Source organism: Macrobrachium nipponense, chromosome 34, assembly GCF_015104395.2.
Source record: "Macrobrachium nipponense isolate FS-2020 chromosome 34, ASM1510439v2, whole genome shotgun sequence".
Classification (NCBI taxonomy): Eukaryota; Metazoa; Arthropoda; class Malacostraca; order Decapoda; family Palaemonidae; genus Macrobrachium; species Macrobrachium nipponense.
The window spans coordinates 49799606-49822105 of record NC_061095.1 but is presented as its reverse complement, the minus strand read 5'-3'; the positions used below and the strand labels follow the sequence as shown (position 1 = coordinate 49822105).

At 37.2% G+C, this 22500-nt stretch overlaps 1 protein-coding gene across 8 annotated transcripts in view; it reads left to right on the top strand.

Moving 5' to 3' along the window:
- The window catches only part of LOC135208054 (cAMP-dependent protein kinase type II regulatory subunit-like), a 333802-nt gene that overhangs the window by 264165 nt on the left and 47137 nt on the right, over positions 1-22500 (top strand). Inside the window, exon 1 of one of the 8 annotated variants that reach the window (XM_064240194.1) lies at positions 21766-22265. The exons of the other annotated variants lie outside the window; for them this stretch is intronic. Coding sequence (XP_064096264.1) covers positions 22187-22265 — 79 coding nt within the window. The 5' untranslated portion in view covers positions 21766-22186. Of the gene's footprint in view, positions 1-21765; positions 22266-22500 lie in introns of those variants that run through there. 8 annotated transcript variants of the gene reach the window in all.

The window sequence follows — 22500 nt, the reverse complement described above, 5'->3', positions numbered from 1 at the left end:
TTTGCGGCATCCTTTCGGCCCGTAGCTGCAACCCCTTCTATTCCTTTTACTGCACCTCCGTTTATATTCTGTCTCGTCCCTCTGACTTTCCACTCTCTCCCTTCAGACCTTCTTCACTCTCGATTTTCCCTTCAGCGCTGAATGACCTCATAGGTCCCATCACATGGCCTAAACTGTATATTCTATTCTATTCATTCTTCCTCATCCTCCACGTTCAGTTTGGGAATCGAACGCAGATCCCTCAGTGTGTGAGTCGAAGAGCGTTCTAAACGACCGCTACCGCATCCAGCTGTCAAGCTTTCTAGGAACTGGCGAATTCTGGGAGTTTGGATTTCCTGTTAAAGCGTTCCGTTCGGGGGAACGGAGACCCCCTGACTCCCCCCTCTCTCTCTCTCTCTCTCTCTCTCTCTCTCTCTCTCTGTACCGTTACTTCGGTTCCCGGATTCCGGCCACTTTTGGCAGATGGATTTTGAAAGCCGTTGCTCGCTTATCTTCTTGGTTTTATGGACAAGAAGAAGAAAAGGAATAAAAGAAAGTAGCAGAAGAAGAAGAAGTAGGGAAAGAATCTTTTGCCATAATTACTTTCTGTATAGCTTTCCGTTTCTGCAAGATGAAGTTTCTGGCTAGTAACATCCCCCAAAAATGTAAATTCTGTTGATTGATTCCTGCAAAATATGCAACTCATGCCGAATCATTTATTACGAAATGGACGTCACGTTAAATAGGTGTCTTCCGAAATACTTGTTTTTTTTTTAGAAAATGTTTCAAAGATAACTATTGTCAAATCGTAAACAGTACTTCAACGTGTTGTACCAAAATTAATGAATGTCAAATAATCCACCATAGTAAAAAGTTTTGTACCAAATCCACAAGACCTGAAAGTTTTGTACCAGAAATAACTAAGGTCAGATACTCCATAGTACTTGAATGTTTTGCACCAAAAGTAACTCTCGTCAAAAATTCCACCATACTCAAAAGGTTTTGTGTCAAATAACTAGTGCCCAGTAATCCACCGTACTTGAAAGTTTTGTACAAAAAAATAACTGGTGTCAAATAATCCACCATACTACATAGAATGTTTTGTACCAGAAACAACTAGTGTCCAATATTCCACCATACTTGAAAGTTTTGTACCAGTAATAAATAGCGTCAAATAACCCACCGTTCTTGAAAGTTCTGTGACAAAATTTATTAGTGTCAAGTAATCCGCAATATGTGAAGGTTCTGTCAAATAAGCCACCATACTTGAAAGTTCTCCACCTAAAATAACTAGTGTCAAGTAATCCACCGTATTTGAACGTGTTTTTACCAGTTATAAATAGTGCCAAAGAATCCATCATATTTGAATTGTTTGTACCAAAAATTAGTGGTGTCAAGTAATTCATCATACTTGAAAGTTCTGTACCAAAATAAACGTGTTAAGTAATCCACAGTACTTATAAAAGTCCCGTCCCGCCGTAGTAGTTGCAGTAGCGATGCCCTGACTTCAAAGCTGTCGAAAGTGATAGAAAAACAATGGTGGTAAAACCTGGGGCTCCTTGACACCTGAGCCTCTCAGGTGTCCCATATTAGTGTGTTTGAAGTGATACGTACTTCGTCCAGTCTTTCTTTCAGATTTTATGCGTCAGTTTCTGGTTGAATATATGTAGATTTAACTCTCCATATGCAGATGCCATGTGTCGGGAACCCATCCCAGTTAGGGCTGGTCGAAACTAAAGCTCCAACCAAACTCCAGCACTTTCCGGATTGCCTCGTCTGGAATCCATCCCTGCTGGGGGTTGGTCGAAAGCACCCTGGTTGTAGAGAGAGAGAGAGAGAGAGAGAGAGAGAGAGAGAGAGAGAGAGAGAGAGAGAGAGAGAGTATATGGCTGCCATTTAACGGCCGGTTCTGTAAGCATCACTACCAAGAAATCGACTTGGAATATCTAATAATTAATACCCAAGGGAACTTGGACACACCGCGTCCCTCAAGGGACGAGAGAAGAGCTCCCGACGAATACCCTCTGGGACCCGCCCTTTAAGCCGTGTGCAGGTTGTCTCGTGGCTGACGTCAGCGAATAAGCCTTTACGTTTACTCTATGCGATTTCGTGTTATTTTAAATGCATACGTATTATGCATGGGTAGATATATTATGTATTTCATATGTCATTGTAAATTTTAAATGCTTCTTTTCATGCACAGTAATTTTTTTTTAATATTTTCAAGCATGAACATACGATTGTATTGAATAAAAAAAAATTATTATTATTATTATTATTATTATTATTATTATTATTATTATTATTATTATTATTATTATTATTATTAATGTTGTATGCTGGAAAACAGAGCTTTCAAACAATGATCTATTAAAAATAATGGCAGAATTCACAGAATTGATTAGATTCTACCATTATTTTTAATAAATTATTATTATTATTATTATTATTATTATTATTATTATTATTATTATTATTATTATTATTATTATTATTATTATTATTATCAAGAAGATGAACCCTATTCATATGGAACAAGCCCACCAAAAGGGCCACTGACTTGAAATTCAAGCTTCCAAAGAATATTATGGTGTTCAGTAGGAAGAAGTAAGAGGAGACAAAGGGAAATACAGAAAGAAGAGACTCCACTTATTAAGAAATTAAAAAATAAATGAGTAAAGTAACAAATAGATAAAAATGTATTAAAGTGGAAGGGGGAATAGTAGGATGGGTCGTAAAATTGCCTTAACACCTTTGCTTGAACAGCTGAAGTTGCAATTTGGATATTTACAGTTCTATTTTTTGGTTTTTTCCTACCTGCGTTATAGTGTATACCTGAAGCTTTGCAATATACGTATTTATACCTTAATCCATTGAACCTAACACTTCTCAGGTGGGAAGGTCACGCAATATATTTATTAATCGTATAATTATAATCCATTGACCTGAGACGTCTCAGGTGTGGAAGACTCTTATGACCATTTCAATCCGTCGAATTGAAACTAAAAAATGTCAGATAAATAAATAAATGAATCAATAAAATTAAATTGGTAAAGAAACACATAATCGGGAGAATGAACTCTGCGGGTTTTTCACCTGAATAAAAAAGAAAAAAAAAACTTCGACTTGAAGAATCCAACAAGAATCTGCATCATATACTAAAGCAATTGCTTTCAGAGAAGAAGAGAGAGGAGAGAGGAGATAGGAGAGAAAGCATATAAGCACTTTGGTAACCGTCCCTCCTCGTACTAGGTCACACGAGAGGTCACATCAAATGTGCATGCGTCCATCAAGAATGCACACACGAACCCTGTGTGCTTGTGCATGCATTGTGCATACGTCTGGCAGCGGGAGGCGCACCAGTTTTCGTGACGCACGGATGACGTCATCATCTGCCCTGATCAATATCACAGTATGGGACTTCTTGCTCCTACACGTGTATTTATTTCCCAAGTTTACAATATTGGTTTTCCTTCTGCAACAAAGGAAGTAATGGAAAACAGATTAAACGATTAGGTTAGAAATGAAAGGAAAGGAAGACGGAAGAAGGAATGAGTACAAAGAACATTAATCATCAGGAACAACAAAAAGCCATTATGTGGTTCGGCTACGACTGGACTTGTTTCCCTTCGTCAGTTGAGTGTTGTTGCAGCTGTAGTCACTTGGGAGAGAGAGAGAGAGAGAGAGAGAGAGAGAGAGAGAGAGAGAGAGAGAGAGAGAGAGAGATTCTTTTATATTTCAGTCGTCTGGAGCGAATGGTAATGCTACCAATAATTCAATGTTATGTGATTATTATATATATATATATATATATATATATATATATATATATATATATATATATATTATAAATTAGTGTGTGTGTTTGTGTACGTATGGATATTGTAAATAATATATAATCGCAATTCTTACTTTTGAATGTATTTCGGTCTGTATAATTATTTTGATAAATTATTATTATTATTATTATTATTATTATTATTATTATTATTATTATTATTATTATTATTATTATTATTATAAACTCTCTTGATTACAAGCAAGTAAATTATTAATTAATGAAGCCGAGGCCAACTCGACAACGAAAATTGATAAAATACAGAACGCAGTATATCGACCGATCTTCTGTGAACAAAGCCACCTCATTCCCATAAAATCAAATGACAAAGAACATAAGAAATCTGTAGTATTGGATGACAGAGAGAGAGAGAGAGAGAGAGAGAGAGAGAGAGAGAGAGAGAGAGAGAGAGAGATTCTTGAAAATATCAAAGAAGGGTGGTAATGCAAAAGAGGGTCATCCCCTTGTGACATAGCCAAGATACCTTTGTTCTGCATACCTACAGTGGGCCAGGGGATGCAGAGATTGGCCCCGTGCTGAACGACGGCATGTCTAAATAATTAAGAAATAAGTAGATAAATAAATAAATAAAAAAAATAAATGTATATGTATAGGTAAATTATTAGTGAGTGACTAAGTACAAAAATCCTGAAAAGTTCTCTTTGAGCCAACAGGTTTCTTGGGTGCTTTCAATTATCTTTCTTCTTCTTCTTCTTCTCCTTCATCATCATCTTCTTCTTCTTCTTTTCCTGTTGCATGCATAGAAACGTCCTGGAAGTCCTTCTTTCGTCATCAGTATCCTTCTTTAGTCTCGGCGTCAGCAAGATATCTGATAAAGGATGCTGTCGCCAGTGAGCCAATTGCTTTCTTGGTTCTTTGAATTATCTTTCACTTCCTTCTTCTTCTTCTTCTTCTTCTTCTTCTTCCTGAGCGTCAGCGAGTCTCTCCGATGAAGGATGCTGTCGACAGCAGCGCCTGCATAGCCAAACGTGACCCGAGATCACATCTTCATTAAGGACAACTCTTATTCCCTTGGTACCGGAACCGTTTGTAAACAAACGCCACTGATGCTCGTCAACGCCCGGTAGGAAAGACTGGTCTTGTACGAAGCAGAATGGGGAAGCAGTCTTACGTCACTGTTATTCCTCATAGGTCCGTACGTAGCCCAGATTAATCCGCGTCCGTTTAAGAGTTGGGGAATACAGGAAGTTGGTAGAGATTTCCGAGAGAAATAGAATAAGATAGATCTTTATTCTTAGTTCATTTGAGTTTAATTAGAATACGTGTTAGACGTTCATCATATTTTGATCTTGTATTTCCATAGTTTACTTATTTTTCAGCGATTCTCTCTCTCTCTCTCTCTCTCTCTCTCTCTCCTCGCTCTCCTCTCTCATTTAAGAAAGATATTTCAATTCTCTCTCCTCTCTCTCTCTCTCTCTCTCTCTCTCTCTCTCTCTCTCTCTCTCTCTCTCTCTCATTTAAAAGAATTTCAATGATCTCATTTAAGGAAGAAATTTCAATTTCTCTCTCTTTCTCATTTAATAGAAGAATTTCAGTTAGCCAGTTATTTCTCTCTCTCTCTCTCTCTCTCTCTCTCTCTCTCTCTCTCTCTCTCTCTCCCTCTCTCCTTTAAGAAAGAAATTATCTTTCTGGAATCCACTGATGATTTTCTCTCTCTCTCTCTCTCTCTCTCTCTCTCTCTCTCTCTCTCTCTCTCTCTCTCTCTCTCTCTCTCGAATTTGAAAGGAGCAAAACTAATAGGAAACCTTCTCAACGAAAACCTCTTGAGACACCTCAGTGAACTGAACTTTCAAAGTAAGAATCGGAAAGCTCCCAGAAGCTGGTTAGTAGTAGCACTGCATGCAACAGTTATAGTAAGGGAAACTAATAAAGCCACCGAGGACAAAAGAGAAGATAGAGAAGTCCCTCAGAGTGGCACAGTTTAATGCACAGTCTATTCGGAACAAAGTAGATCTCTTCAAAGCATTGGTAGCAAGTGAGGAATCAGACATAATAGGTATCACAGAAACATGGATACAAGAGGCAACAAGAGACTTCGTAGGAAAGTACCAGATAGCTGGATATAAATTGTTCAAAAAAGATAGACTCAATAAAAAAGGTGGAGGCGTTATGTCATATGTTAGGGACCACCTCAGTCCAATAGAATGTAAAATTACAACCATGCAAGAAGTGATTGGCATCAACTTAAACAGCCTAGGGAGGAAGATAACTCTAATACTAGTGTACAGACCTCCCCACCAATCACAAATGTCCGATGAGGAGCTGTATGCACTACCAGGACATGAGATAATCAACAACAAACTTTGCATAATAATGGGAGATTTCAATGCAGCAGTACATTGGGACACGATGACCTCCGCATCAAACGTAGAAGGAAAGAGACTTTTAGAATTTGTAAAAAATTAATTCCTCCACCAATGGGATGACAAACCCACTAGAGGAAGCAACATACTAGACATCGTCCTATCAACTGAAGATAATCTAATGTCTGACCTTTCAGTAGGCGGAAATCTAGGCAAAAGCGACCATAAAATGATCTCATTTCAAATTAATGTTCAACATGAAAAAGAGAAGAAGATATTAATGAGATTAGACTTCCTTCGACAAGACCTAAAAAAGCTAAAGGAGTACGTTAAAAATCTAGAGTACGACGAGAACACAGGTAAAGATAAACACTGGGAAGCCTTTCATGAGGCATACACAGAAAAGCGTTCTAGATGTATACCATTAAGGCAAATACTAACAAATGAAAACCCTTAGCCCAAGTGGTTCAACAGAAAAATTAAAAATAAGATAAGAGAAAGAGACAAATTGCATAAATCAGTAAACCCTCTCCAGCACCAATAGAAGCAAGCAATGCAAGAAATGCACAGATAGATGAGGATAAGAGTTGCATCAGTTTGTAAAGAAAACCCAAAGAATTCTTTGCACATGCTAATGGTAGGAAACCAATAAAAATAGCATAAGGTCCCCTAGGGACAATAGAGGTAACCTGGTGAACTCAGACTTGGAAAAAGCAGAGTTATTGGATAAGTTTTTTACTAGTGTATTCACAATTGAAGACATTACCTCAATCCCGGAACCTGCTATTAAATATGAAGGGGCAGAACCATTGGACAAAATGATATATACGGAAGAGGACATTAAAAACAAAATAGTCAAACTCAACAAGTTCCAATCTCCTGGTCCTGAAGGGATTCATCCAAGAGAAATTAAAGAGCTAAAAGAGGAGATAGTTCCTCACCTATATAAACTCTACAGGAAAATTGCTGAACAAAGAAAGGCACCAAAAGGATGGAAACTATGTAACGTTCCCCCAGTTTACAAAAAAGGTCCAAGAGAAGAGCCGGGAAATTATAGACCAATCTGCCTAACGTCGGTCGTTTGCAAGATTTTTGGGTCCATAATTGCAGATCGAATTCTATCTCATAGATAGAAACAACTTGTTGTTAAAGAGCCAATGCGGTTTCAGACAAAACAGATCCTGCCTATCAAACCTCTTGGAGTTTTTTCATAACATACTTGGTATTGACGACAGTAGTTGAGCAATAGATATACTCTACTTAGATTTGCTAAAGGCCTTTGATAAAGTCCCACACAATAAACTGATGATAAAAGTTAGAGCTTTAGGAACTGTAGGAGAAACAGCAGACTGGGTAGAAGACTGGCTAACTTACAGAAAACAGTGAGTCGTAATAAATGGTGAAGAATCAGAATGGGCAGATGTAACTAGCAGAGTTCCCTAGGGTTCTGTCCTAGACCCTCTCTTGTTTTTTTATTTACATTAATGACATCGATGTAGGCTTAACTAGCAGGATAACCAAATTTGCAGGTGACACCAAACTAGGTGTAAATGCAGCAGACCCAGATGCAGTGGAAAGTTTAAGAAATGATCTACTGAAAATAGGAGAGTGGTATAAAAAATGGCAAATGCCTTTTAACATAGATAAGTGTAAAGCGTTACAAATAGGAACAAACAACCCTCATGCCAGTACATGCTGCTTGGGAATGACATAAACAGTGTAGAACAAGAGGAGGACCTTGGAGTCATTATTACCAAGGACGTAAAATCCACAAAACGGTGCATAAAAGCCGAAAAGAAGGCACAGAAACTAGTGGTATCCATACAGAGGTGGTTCAATTACAGAAACAAGGAAACGGTGCTGCAGTTCTACACATCAATAGTTATACCCCATCTTGAATATGCAGTATAGTTTTGGTCACCATCACTAAGAAGTGACATAAATAGATCAGGAGTACAAGCAAGAGCCACAAAGTTAATTCCATCCATCAGGCAAATAGGTTACCGAAGACGACTAGAGAGCCTGAACATGTATGGCTTAGAAACACGAGGACAACTAATAGAAAGATTTAAAATACTGAAAGGCATAACAAAAGTAGACAGTAAGCTATTTACATTAAACGAAAACCAGACAAGAAATAATGGATGGAAACTAGAACTGAAGAGATACAACACATCCCATTGCTGGAACTTCTTCAAATACCAGATATGTGACACATGGAATAAACTGCCACCAGAAGTTGTAAACCGCAACAGTGTGGAAGAGTTTAAAAGAAGTTAGACAGAATCATTAGAAGGACACTGTGAATGAACAGTAAAACCTGCTCCTAGAGATAAGTGAGCATACGATGTCTCCTCGAATGGACTTACAAGTCTTTGAGACATCCTAATCCTTGTAACTCTCTCTCTCTCTCGAAGAAGAAGAAGAAGAAGAAGAAGTAGAAGGGAAATGTCATATATCTCCCGAGAAATATCACTTCCCCTTTGGCAAACTTTGTCTTTTAGCGACAAAATTCCCTAATATCTTTTTCCTCTGTTCCATTTCTCTCTCTCCGTTCGGTTTTCTGCCGTTCCTGGCGTCCACAACTTTATTCATCGTTTCTGTTCTTTCCATATTGTTCGGTTTGACGATTTCCTCCCCTTTCGTCTGTCCGGTTTGTTATCACTCTCCTGCAATTACTTTTTAACATTACATTTTAATATTACTTTGTAATAATAATAAGAATATTTATATATCACTTTCGTTGTGTGTCCTGCATCTGTAGTCTTTATTATTGGGCAAAGAATTTCCAAATTCTATATATTAATAATAGAAATTGATTAATCCTATTAATGAAAAATGAGTAATCCTAATATATCCTTTGCCTTATAAACTTGCTAGAAATTACTGTCATATCTTACTGCTCTAATGTTATTCCCCTTTTGTATTTAGTACATTTTCGTCTATATATTAATTTTTTTCCTGTATTTCTCTTTTACTTCCTCTTACTTCTTCCTAATGAACACCTTGATATTCTGTGGAAGATTGGATTTCAAATTAATGGCCCCTTTTGTGGGGTTGTTCCATATGAATAGGGTTCTTCGTCTTCTGAAAAAAAAAAAAATAATAATAATAATAATAATAGTTATAAGGCGTGATCCGACCTCCAGCTTACTCTGGACGCGTGTAAGATTTTCCCCTCATGCATATGTGTTGTATATATTCCTAACTTTTAACATATATTAAAACATGCTAAAATCCACGGGACAAATAGAGCGTGTTTCACCAACGAGAACTAAAATGAATACGCTATATTTCATTGGAAATCATTTTTCTGCACTGTTTAACAAGCACATTATTTATTTTTTTTATAGTTTCATTCTAATAGATAAATCAGACATCCTATTTTAAAATTCCCGTATCTTTAAGTCAACGCAAAACACCTTTTTCTGACCGTTTTGGGGTCTTCCATAGACCTTTCCTAACACCCCCACCCACCCAACAACAACAACAACAACAAACAACAACAAAGTAGCTTGCAGGCTTACTCCCCGACTAAGCAATAGTAATGATGGTAAAAATAATAATGATTGCTTGTTAATCCTTTATCCATGTTTGTTGCATAGGCGGACTCTCTTATTCTTACCTGATCTATCCATCAGCCTCTGCCTTTTCTTGTGCTTATTTATATTCTTCATCACTCTCTCACTCTTTTCCACTACGTGCACATGATTCATCCCAGATATACTTTTGGTTCTTATCCCCACCTTTCGTTTATTATTATTTTTATTTAATTTATTGTTTTTTTATTTTTTTTTTTTTGAGTGCTGGGATAAGTAGGGTAACTATAATTTGTCTCGATTCTTTGATAGGGAAATCGTTTCCATTAACATGGATCCATTTTAAGTTAGTTGGAGAAGCTGGACATCTTAACAGCTTATAATTCGTGTGGTTTATGTCTTGGCTATATGTTATTATATATATATTTTTGTTCAAGGATTTGAGCGTTTATGGGTAAATATATTTCATGCAAATGTTAGAAGTGGAGTATTGTAAGTGATGTTTAAAATAAATAAATTTTAGCAAGTAGTCGGCCCTTTCGCCCCCTCCCAAACACACACACAATGACTCGTAAGGGGTAGGCATTGCTTACAGTTCTTTGCAGCGACCTTTTCATTCCTTTTACTGTACCTCCGTCCGTATTCTCTTTCTCCCATCTTATTTTCCATGCTCTCCTAATAATTGATTTCACAGTGCAGTTGCGAAAGCTTTTCTTCCCGTTACGCCTTTCAAACCTTTTCACTCTCAATTTCCCTTTCAGCGATGAATGATCTCAGGTCCCAGCGCTTCTTGGCCTTTTGGCCTAAATTCTGTCGTGTGCCGTTCCACGCACAAAGGGATCCTGACGCCTTCTGTCTAATCAGGTTTAGTTTCGATGTTTGCAGAAGTGGAAGACGCACCCAGATGGCGGCTGATTAGCTGCCGATCGTGTTGTGGGAAAGCGAAATTTTTAGGTCATTGTGTTGACGCCTATATCGTTGACGTAAGCTCCGGGGAACGGTCATTCAATTAAACTTGCAACAACAACAGTAGTGAGAACAACAATGACTACAACAACAACACGTCATCTATAATGCTGTTTCTCTCTCTCGTAATGAAAGGATTTTTTATTTTTTTTTTATCTCAGGGTGATAAGACCAAGAATTGTTTTTCTGCTTAAGTTTATATATTATATATATATATATATAATAATATATATATATATATATATATACATATATATTCATATTTATTTTATTTATTTATTTATTTATTTACTTACTACCAGGAGATTCAAATATCTCCGTCAGTCCAGGACAGATTGTAATTTTTGTTGAATAAATATCTTCGCTTGATACCCCATCCAGTTTCAATTGTGCAAGTGATAAAGTTAATATATATATATATATACATACATATATATATGTGTGTGTGTGGTGTGTGTGTGTGTGTGCGTGGGGGGTGGGGTTGGGTGGGTGGGGGTATGCAACCAAATAGATATTTTTACAGTTCAGATGATACTGAGTTGTATGCAAATTTTTGGACATTTCATAATCAATTCTTTTGAGGTAGAATTCTCTTCATTATTATTATTATTATTATTATTATTATTATTATTATTATTATTATTATTATTATTATTATTATTATTATTGCAGGTTTATTTAAATATTAGATATTATTTGTGTTCGCTGAGTCTAGTTTTTTCTTTTATTTCACTTCGCGTTTTACTCGTGCTAATAATAATAATAATAATAATAATAATAATAATAATAATAATAATAATAATAATAATACATTACATAAAATGCACAAGCAGTACTCCCATACAAAAAATCTGCAGGCACACCAGCAGTCAAACAAAGTGGTTTGTTTCACAAGCACAAAGAACAAACACGGTGCAGTAGTTGTCACCAGCTAGACACACACACACACACAACTGGTCCCATGATGATCAACGTGACCTAAATTGAATAAACATCTCCCTGAGGTCAGTTGGGATGACCTGTGTTTGTAAACTCTCTCTCTCTCTCTCTCTCTCTCTCTCTCTCTCTCTCTCTCTCTCTCTCTCTCTCCAGAAGATTCAAAACCTTCAGCAGAGGTGTTTTGTAGATTGAAAATCAGTTATAGTAGGGTGTTCTCGTATGGGGGTAATGCCCACAGTGCACCTCACACGGTGCACTGTAGGGATTACTTGAGATTCTTAGCAGCGTCGCTTCCATGGCCCCCTAGCTGCAACCCCTTTCGTCCCTTTTACTGTACCTCCGTTCATATTCTCTCTCTCCCGTCTGACTTTCCACTCTCTCTAACTACTCCAAGTTTCCGTCTCAGCGCTGAATGACCTTGTAGGTCCCGGCGCTTGGGCGTTTAGCCTGAATTATATATTCTGTTCTATTCTAATATGGGCTAGGATAATTTATTTATTTATTTATTTTTTATTTATATATTTTTTGCTTGCTTGCATGACCTTCAAGGGTCATACGGCCACCAAGGCGGAAGAAGTGGCCATGTTGCTTGCAGCTTCTTGCTCAGTGTCTGTGCTTGAATGCTTGCGACAGCTAATAATATGGATGTTGTGGTCAGCTGAACCTGTTTGTGGAGAGAGAGAGAGAGAGAGAGAGAGAGAGAGAGAGAGAGAGAATTTTGGAAGGAGATAGAGGTATGTCCAAACACTGTTATTTTAGAGAGAGAGAGAGAGAGAGAGAGAGAGAGAGAGAGAGAGAGAATTTTGGAAGGAGATAGAGGTATGTCCAAACACTTTTATTTTAGAGAGAGAGAGAGAGAGAATTTTGGAAGGAGATAGAGGTATGTCCAAACACTGTTATTTTAGAGAGAGAGAGAGAGAGAGAGAGAGAGAGAGAGAGAGAGAGAATTTTGGAAGGAGATAGAGGTATGTCCAAACACTGTTATTTTAGAGAGAGAGAGAGAGAGAGAGAGAGAGAGAGAGAGAGAGAGAGAGAATTTTGGAAGGAGATAGCGGTATGTCCAAACACTGTTATTTTATAGACCTACACACACGCGTCACATGTACGTAAATGTCTGGAGAGAGGGAGAGAGAGATTATGAAAATTTGAGATAGATATCAGAGGGTCACTTAACATAAATATATCTGTCGCGATTCGGACTTTGGACGGACAAAGAGACAAGGCGATGGGACGCTATCCAAGAAACGCTTCGTCTCGTGAGAACGTTCGCAAGAAACATGGCCGTTACATCGTGTTTCCCTTTCTCGTATCGGGCTTATTCCACCGAACCCATTGGGCCTGATGCCTGCTGGTTCCTGGAGAGAGAGAGAGAGAGAGAGAGAGAGAGAGAGAGAGAGAGAGAGAGAGAGAGAGAGAAATCCCAATAATGTGCTTTTATTTCTTTGTAACTTGCCATAGAAAATGGCACATGGGTCTTATGCCAGGAAACTCATAGAGAGAGAGAGAGAGGGAGAGAGAGAGACCCTTTTGGCCAGCAGCCAGTAGGTCGTCCTCTCCCGTGGGGGGGGGCAAACCATTTAACGAGATAGATTTCTGCGTTGTTCGCGAGTTCCCAACAACGCAGAAACAAAGGTGTGATCAGTGGCAAGTTCTTTCTTATGAAACTCCTCCTATCGCCATTTTGAATCGGAATTTAATTTTGAGATTAAATTTTTATAATTGGAACTTAATTTTATGAATAAAATCTTTTAAATCGGATTTTGATTCTGAGAATAAATCCTTTAAATCTGATTTTAATTTTGAGATCAAATCTTCTAAATCTAAATTTAATTTTGAGATTAAATCTCTTAAATCTGATTTTAATTTTAATATTAATTCTATTAAATCGGATTTTGATTTCATTGTAAACATATATTTATAAAAAATTTGTATGGATATTTTTTCCGTTAATTTCTTTAAATATAAAATTATTTTTTAAATATACGTAATTCGTGTAGTAATTGTGAATTTAGTTTTAGAAATATGATTTTAAAAGTAATTTTTAAAATATTTTAAAATGATTTTAAAGTCTATGTTGAAAAATATTTTCTCAAATATGTTTTTCAGAATAAAGTTAAAAATACATAATTTTTTTTATATGTAATTCATGTAATTATATGTAACTGCATATGAATAATTATTTGAATTTCAATTTTGAGAACACTTGCTTTTGAATGTGGCTTTGCATTGCTATCTCGTCGAAGCTGGGAGGGAATTACGAACTCGAGAGTCATTCACATCAAACAATTGCAGAATGAGGAATTCTCAAAATTCCTCTGTACTCGCGGAGTCGTCTCGTCCATCTGTCTTGACCTCACAGTCGGTAGGAACTAAATCTTTTTGGCAATGACCTGACAGTGGAAAAATATTTGCGCAAATTGCCTAATATCTGTAGGCGTGACTTGAGGTTCTTAGCAGCGTCCCTTCGGCCCTTTTTACTGCACCTCCTTTCGTATTCTCTTTCTTCCATCTTAGTTTCCTGGACTTTCTCCTAACAATTGATTCATAGTGCTACTGCTAAGGGTTTTCCTCGCGCCTTTGGTTTCTAGATTCTATATGTTATTCTCTCTCTCTCTCTCTCTCTCTCTCTCTCTCTCTCTCTCTCTCTCTCTCTCTGTCTGAATGGCAAAAATGAAATATCTATAATTATTCAGTTTTCAGACGTGTGGAAAAAGTAACAATTTTGAGAAAGAAAGAATATATATATATATATATATATATATTCTGAATATATACATATATAATATAATTATATACAAATATATAAATATATATAAATATATATATATAATAATATATATAAAATTAATTAACTAATTATATAACACACGTCTCCTTTCCTTGTCACATACAGAACTAAATTCTGTTACAAACAGAATTATAAAATGTTACATAAAAATAAAAATAAAAAAGCTTATGGAAAATGTCAAGTCTGCATAAGACTCCAAAAATGGAATGATTATAAAGCCACGTTACAACGGCGTCCTCGACTGAAGTAGGTAGATTTGTTCAATGAAGCAAAATACCGAAATAAAAACAGGTTTATCTTTGTGTGGAGCAGAGATAATCCTCGTTATTCGTAGAGTTTAATATTATTAAAATGTCAAGGTAAAACTGGTTAATGTTGAGAAATCACTGCGCGATTTGCACAATGATGTATCGTATTTCTACCTCGTAGGTAGGCAGTGCCGTCAATACACCTCATTTGGCGCACTGTAGGTATTACTAAACGTCATTTGCAGCCTCTCCTCAGCTCCTGGCTGCACGCACTTTTATGCAGCCTTTTTTACTTTACCTCCACTGCCCCTTCCTTACTTCAGTCTAACTTCAATCTTCAATCTCCTTGTACTCTCATCTTTTCCGGATCTCCTTAGCTGTTCAGCCTCTCCAACTCTCTCTCTCTCTTTTACACTTTTACAGTATCTTGGGAGTTGGATGGCCGTACATAGGTTCCCCAGTATTGACTTGGCAGGCAAAACACCACTCCCCCAAATCGCGATTTTTTTATTCTTTTTTTTTTTATTTTCGAGTTATAATCCTAATCTACGCATTTTATCGAAAACATTATTATATACGAAATTAAAGTAGATAAAATTACCTTTCTAATGCTATATAATGATACATACTTTTCTTCGTTAGTATAGTACTTATGATTCAACAAATGATGTTAAAACCCTGAAAATATATATAAATTAAAATATAAAAAAAATATATAAAATGGTGTATAATGATATAATATATCTTACTCAATTTGTGAAGGTGCTATGGTTCGAAAAAGATTCCCAATTAAACCAATACATCAATTAAAAGGGCCAGTTGTTAAAATCTACGGGAGTAACACAGCAGATTTCACTGCCATTATTATTATTATTATTATTATTATTATTATTATTGTTGTTGTTGTTGTTGTTGTCGTGTTGTTGTTGTTGTATTGAAAATAATGGTTATTTCAGCCGCGTTTATGTTGTCATACAAGTTTCTCTATTCTTCTTATTACTGACTTTTCTTCTGTACTCAAGTTGGCTATTAAAACGCCAAATAGGGGATTCGTGTCAAAAACGTGGTATATGTGAGATTTCAATATATTATACAAAATGCCGTACAAATTGGATCTTAAGACAATTTGCATTGCATTTTGTATAATATATTCAATTTGAGAAATACCACGTTTTTGACACGAATCCCCATTTGGCGTTTTAATAGCCAACTTGAGTACAGAAGAAAAGTCAGTCATAAGAAGAATAGAGAAACTTATATGACAACATAAACGCGGCTGAAATAACCATTATTTTCAATAAAACCTGTATTAATGAAGGTCTTCTTCCGGCATATTATTATTATTATTATTATTATTATTATTACTACTACAGCCGGAACTCCGAAAAATGCGACGGAGGGGGGGGGGGGAGGGGGGGGGGCACACGCGAGGCTTACCTGCCCTTTACCTGTCCTTAATTGGGCGCGGTTTTATTGCAACGCGAAGATATGTTGCTTTGTTGCAGTCTGAAGGGGATTTCCGCCCTTGATGGCTGCCCTTGTAAGCACTGCCTTCGAACTCTGGATATCATTTCATTGTCTTGTTAATCGTTCAAATTGAAATGTTCTGTTGAAGCATTGTACTCGTGATTTTGTTTTTTTGTTTTTTTTTTACATTTTGTTTTTTCAACATTGAGAAATTTTTTGAAATATTGTTAAATACTTATTCTCTCTCTCTCTCTCTCTCTCTCTCTCTCTCTCTCTCTCTCTCTCTCTCTCTCTCTCAAATATACATCCATACACACATATCTATAAATATATATACGTATATATATATATATATATATATATATATATATACCATATATATATAATATATGTATGATATGAGTGTATACATATGTATATATGTATGCATGCATGTAGAAGTTATTAAAATCTATATTAATATCTTCCATTAATGCCACAGAGTTATAAAACTCAAAAAGTAGAGACAAACATAATATCTAATCTGGGAAGAAAACGAGACCTGCCCCTGACCCTCGTAACACTCCCACGAAATCCTTTGCATTCTCCACCCCCTCTTCCCCTACCCCTCTGGGCCATCCGGTGGATCAAGAGGGAACCTTGGATGATACCCAGGGGAGGGGGGGAAGGGAGCATGGCCCATCACCACGCTGCCCCAGCTGGGCGAAGCTCTCTCTCGTCCTCAAGTGAGCTTTTGTGTTGTCATTTCCAACGCGATGTCAGCAGCCATCATGTGACCAACTGACCCTTTCAGGGGAGTGTTTTATTTACTATATTTTATCTGTATTCTCCTCCAACTATAAACATTTAGCCCCTTTGGAGGGCATTGCCGTCAGTGCGCATAACGTGGCAGACTGTAGGCATTAACTCGAGGTTCTTTGCGGCGTCCCTTAGGCCATTAGCTGCACCCATTTTGTTTCTTTACTCTACCTCAAACTAGTGTTTTAATTATTGTGTCTCATCTTTATTTTATTTAAGCTAAACATGGGGATGTCCCCTTTGGAGGATGGCAGTGCCGTCATTGCTCCCCACATGGTGGACTGTAGATATGATTGTAATAATGATAGTAATCATAGAGACATCCTTTATGTTGTAGGTGTAATTATATATTTTAGAATTATACAATGGAGAGCTTTCATAATTTTTGAGACTCATGCTCCTATGAGATATGAATAATAATAATAATAATAATAATAATAATAATAATAATAATAATAATAATAATAATAATAATAATACCTTAATTTTCAGCACAGGGTCATATACGTCTAACATACAAAGTATAGACAATACACTACACACAATCTAGATACGGGAGATAAAATGACTAAAAGTGATAATCATCAATATCCACACAGTTGCTGAAGTAGAGGAAAAACTAGTATTCATAATGGTGGTAATGACAGTAATAATAATGAAAATAATAGTAAATATATGAATATTTATCACTATTAAAAAAAACTGGTTTGTTTGCAGCGTACCTTGTTTGTTTGTTTGTTTTTTGTTTTTTTAACCTTTCTCGCTTCCTTTCTTCTTCTAGCTTTTCTGTCAGGCCCCTCTAACTCTTCTTTTTAGCTGCCTTATTATTATTATTATTATTATTATTATTATTATTATTATTATTATTATTATATTATTCAGAAGACGAAGAACTCTATTCGTATGGAACAAGCCCACCAAGGGGGCCACTGACTTGAAATTCAAGCTACCAAAGAATATTATGGTGCCCATTCGAAAGAAGTAACAGAAGATAATGGGAAATACAGAAAGAGGAGATCAGATAATAGAAAAGCAGGAAAATCAACAAATCAATAAATAAACAGACAAAAATGTAAGTAAAATATGAAAATACAAGATGAATTGTATGAGGGTAGTAATGCATTGCATATTCCTTGAATGTCGTCCTTACAAACTTTTGAAAGATGCCTACAGCGCACGGCGTGAGGTGCACTGACTACATTACCTACCTACTGGGCCATGTGGCTATTGATTGAGTGATTAATAGCCATTCAGTGTCATTCCTTGTTTGGGAAAATAGTGGCAAGTATCTATTTTGTGACGTACACGTCTGTGTTGGTTGCGGCAGCCAGGCGGTCCACACCAGGCCTTTTAATTACTATAATTCTCTCCATATTCAATTTGAGATTCATTGAAGAATCGATTCCATAGGAGTTTAGCGCCGCCAGTGTACCTCACGTAACGTTCTTTGCAGCGTCCCTAGCTGCAACCCTCATTTTACTGTACCTCCATTCACATTCTCTTCTTCCGTCTGTTACTTTCCACCGTTTCAGCGCTGAAATAAGTCGATTTTTCCCTCTGCGAAATCCCGCCAGTAAAACGCGACTTGGCAACTCACTCGGCCGCTCAGCTGATTCCCGACCGACCCCCTATGAAAAGCTCTGCGTCGAGCGCTCGTACGTCAGTCAGTCACTAAGTCACGGTGAGTGAAGTTCGCGCCCACTCTCGCGATCGAGCGCCCCCGCGAGATTCCGCTGTCGACATCAAACGCCTGTGTGTGGTTGCGATGTGGTCCATAGACTGCAGAAGAATTCTGGTCCCTTTGATGCGTTTCGTTAAGAGATTTTGATGAGTTTTCGAAGGAAAACTTGAAACGTTGTGTGGTGGGAGGGGCCGTCGCTTTTAAATGTTAAATCCGATCGTCTTTCGATATCGGATATTTTTGTCATTTGGTTCGATTTCTGCCGTTCAGCTGGTTTTCGTTTCATTTTTTTTATTATTATTATTCTATTCGTTCGCTGATGGATGGCAGAGACTTCTGAAAGAGAATTTTGACGTGAATTGAAAGTGTATATATTATTTTTATTCGTTACTGTAAACGAAAAGTAGTGAATTCATCCGTAGGATCTCTAAGAATTGACCGACCCTGCTGCATTCCTGTCTTCCGTTATTGGGTAGAGTAAGAGACACGTCTCCTTCGCAAGGCCTTCCAGCCGCTCGTGCAAAGAGGTCCTGGAGCCTTCCTCGGGGAAGATGCAACTTACTGGTGCCCTCAGGAGGTGACACGCCCTCCCGAAGACGTGACTGCATGCACGACGAGCGCAGGAACTCGGAAAAGGTCCTCCCGAAATCAAGAGGGGCCGATTGGTGGTCAGTGGTTCATTGACACCGACTCGAAGCTTTAAACAGCTTTAAAGGTTTTTTTGGGGGGTGGGGACAGGACGCAGCTTCAAGCTGAAGCTGAGAGGGTGGGGAGGGCGGGTGGGGAAAAAAAAAAAAAAGGGTATGGGTTTTAAAAGAACCCGAAACGAACGTAGTAGGAAGTGATCGGGGGCAGACCCACCTGGTGCTCATTGGATTACTTTTAAATGTTGAGAGTGTCGTAGTATCTTTTGGGCTGCGATCTCTATCCATGACAGGATGCTGCGCGCGCTTGCATCCACAACTTCCGGTGGTATTTGGGACGGGAACGGAAGGAAGATTATTCTCTCCGTTACTGTGGCCTTATTATCCGCTCGCCCCCCCCCCCCTAACTCTTCCACCCCTCCCCACCCATCCCACCCATCCCTGAAAAAAAAGACAGAGGCAATGCACGCACGAAGTTACGCAATGTCAAAGGCATATATGTACTATATAAAACATATTACATTTCGATAAGTGATTCACACTTGACAGTGAAGTCTACTGCAAATTATTATTATTATTATTATTATTATTATTATTATTATTATTATTATTATATTATATAATTAAGATTTACTAGTGTGCAAGGTATAAAATATATTGTATATTTTGCATATTAATGCTGTTTATCTTGTTTATTTATATTATTGTGGATTTCCATTACTTGCCAGTTTAATCACGATACATTGAAATTATTATTATTATTATTATTATTATTATTATTATTATTATTATTATTATTATTATTATTTCAAGGAAGTATAACCTTTCCTTAAACATTGCAAAGGTAGTTGGATGTTTCTTTCAAAGTAATTACGAAACTGAACATGATTATACATATAAAATTTAATTTGATATTAGATCCAATTCATGATGTCACTCGATTACAAAAATTACTTGGAAATTCTATTGTCATTTTCATAGCAGAAACTTTCACCTTTATTCTACTCTCTCTCTCTCTCTCTCTCTCTCTCTCTCTCTCTCTCTCTCTCTCTCTCTCATATTTCATTCTTATAATCATATAATCTCTCCTCCCTTCTTTCTCTCTCTCTCTCTCTCTCTCTCTCTCTCTCTCTCTCTCTCTCTCTCTCTCTCATATTTCATTTATAATCATATAATCTCTCCCTCCCTCTTTCTCTAAACTACTCTTCTCTCTCTCTCTCTCTCTCTCTCTCTCTCTCTCTCTCTCTCTCTCTCTCTCTCTCTCTCTCTCAACGACTTATTTAGATTTGATATGTTTCCGTACTTATAACCTTCCATCTTTCAGGTGGCGTTTTTTTTTTTTCTATAATCGGGTCTGGGCTATTTACTTGAACTTTTAAACCACTCTATTGGCTTCTTTATCACAAGTATTTGACGACCACAGCGTTTGCCTCTAGAACCCAGCTCCCTAATTTGAGAGAAGATTAGAGGAAGGAGAGAGGAGAGAGAGAGGAAAGTGAATTATGGCGTAAAAGAAAGAAGACAAAGAAAAATTAATTTGTAAGAGAGAGAGAGAATCAAAATCAAAAATCAAGAGAGAGAGAGAGAGAGAGAGAGAGAATTGTGGCCGTAAAAGAAAGAGACAAAGAAAAAAATATTTTGTAAGAGAGAGAGGAGAACCAAAATTCAATCAAGAAAGGAGAGAGAGAGAGAGAGAGAGAGAGAGAGAGAGAGAGAGAGGACTATTGAGAAAGTGAAAGTAGAATTATATTTTATGTAATTAGAGAGAGAGAAAGAGGGAGACAAAAGAATTATTTTGTACATGATTAGAGGTAGAAGAAAGGAGAATTATGTGAATGGAGAGAGAGAGAGAGAGAGAGAGAGAGAGAGAGAGAGATGATTATTTCCTGCCAGAAATCAGAATGTTTCCCCGGAACAAACTCCTAAATTGTTTGATTGAATGGGGCGGTTTTGAAAGGCGGGTGTGGGGATGGTAGGGGGAGAGGGGGGAGGGCCCACCCATTGTTAGGGACAGGAGGAAGTAAGATAAGGGTGATGGGGCGTGTCTTTGCCCCAAGGCGCCGTGCGTGGGTTCAACTCCCCCCCCCCCCCCCCCCCCCCCCCCCCTCCGACGGGAATGACACTAAGGGTCTTCTTCAAAAAACCAAATGAGAAGAGGGAAAGAGGGCAGTGGCCTTATGTACCTCGGAAAGCTCTGGATTACAGAAGAAGAGAGCGAGTTCTGTAGTTCCTGAAGAATTTTTTTTTTTATAGAAAGAACCTGTGCGTGTTTGGATGCGTGAACGATTATGGTACTAATATTGCGAAATTGTATACATACATACATACGTCTATGTATTTCCACATACTATATACATGGGTGAATTCTTTATAGTCATAAATATTAGGCCTCAAACATCGTTTTATTTCCAATTCGTTAATCCCACGAGTCTTAGCGCTTGGCCTTTGGCCTAAATTCTATATTCTGTTCTGTTACACCCAAAAGGGGAAATTGCATATACCACTGAATTACTTGGCATCCGAATACTGAACTCTGATCCTCTTCTGTTTCTAGCAAGAAATATTTTTTTTAATCAGTGACAAACCCAACCAGAGAAACACAACCAGTTCATATAGATGTAAGTGTACATAGTTAAAGTGACAGACATTGAAAACCCATAAAGTTTGAATACTGAAGTGTCTTTATGCAAAGGAGAGACGTAACTTAGTCGAACGTGTCCCAAACCGCTCTTAAGATGTGATAGACAGATTTCTATAAACTGTTCCTCAAAAGAAACACAGTATTTTTTTCTTCAGCTGTTTCTCTCAGGACAAAAAAACATAAAGGTGCAGCTGATAAGTCCTAAATTAGCATAAATTAAACCGTCCACAAATATAAATATAGAAATTTTTATAAATATATAAATATATATATATACAGTGTGCCCTCTGAAAGTTGGGCATCCGAAGCACAATCCGTACCGCACAGAATCACAATGTACCCAATCGCACTCTGTTACATGGATATTGTCACGGCAATGCCCATTCCATGTTACCCCATCAGAGATTTCACAGGTGAGCTTATTAATATTATTATTATTTTTGTTGTTGTTGGTTTTATAATACAACTAATATCATATATCACAAAGTGCTGATTTTACCTTTAGCAACTACCTACCCTTACCTAACCTAATACATGATTCTTATTATCTACAATGATGCAATGATGCACATAGACTTGTTTCTTTAGCCTAAATGTTGTGGTATCCAAAAATGATCAGATAAAACACTCTGTAAGTTTGGTTGGTAA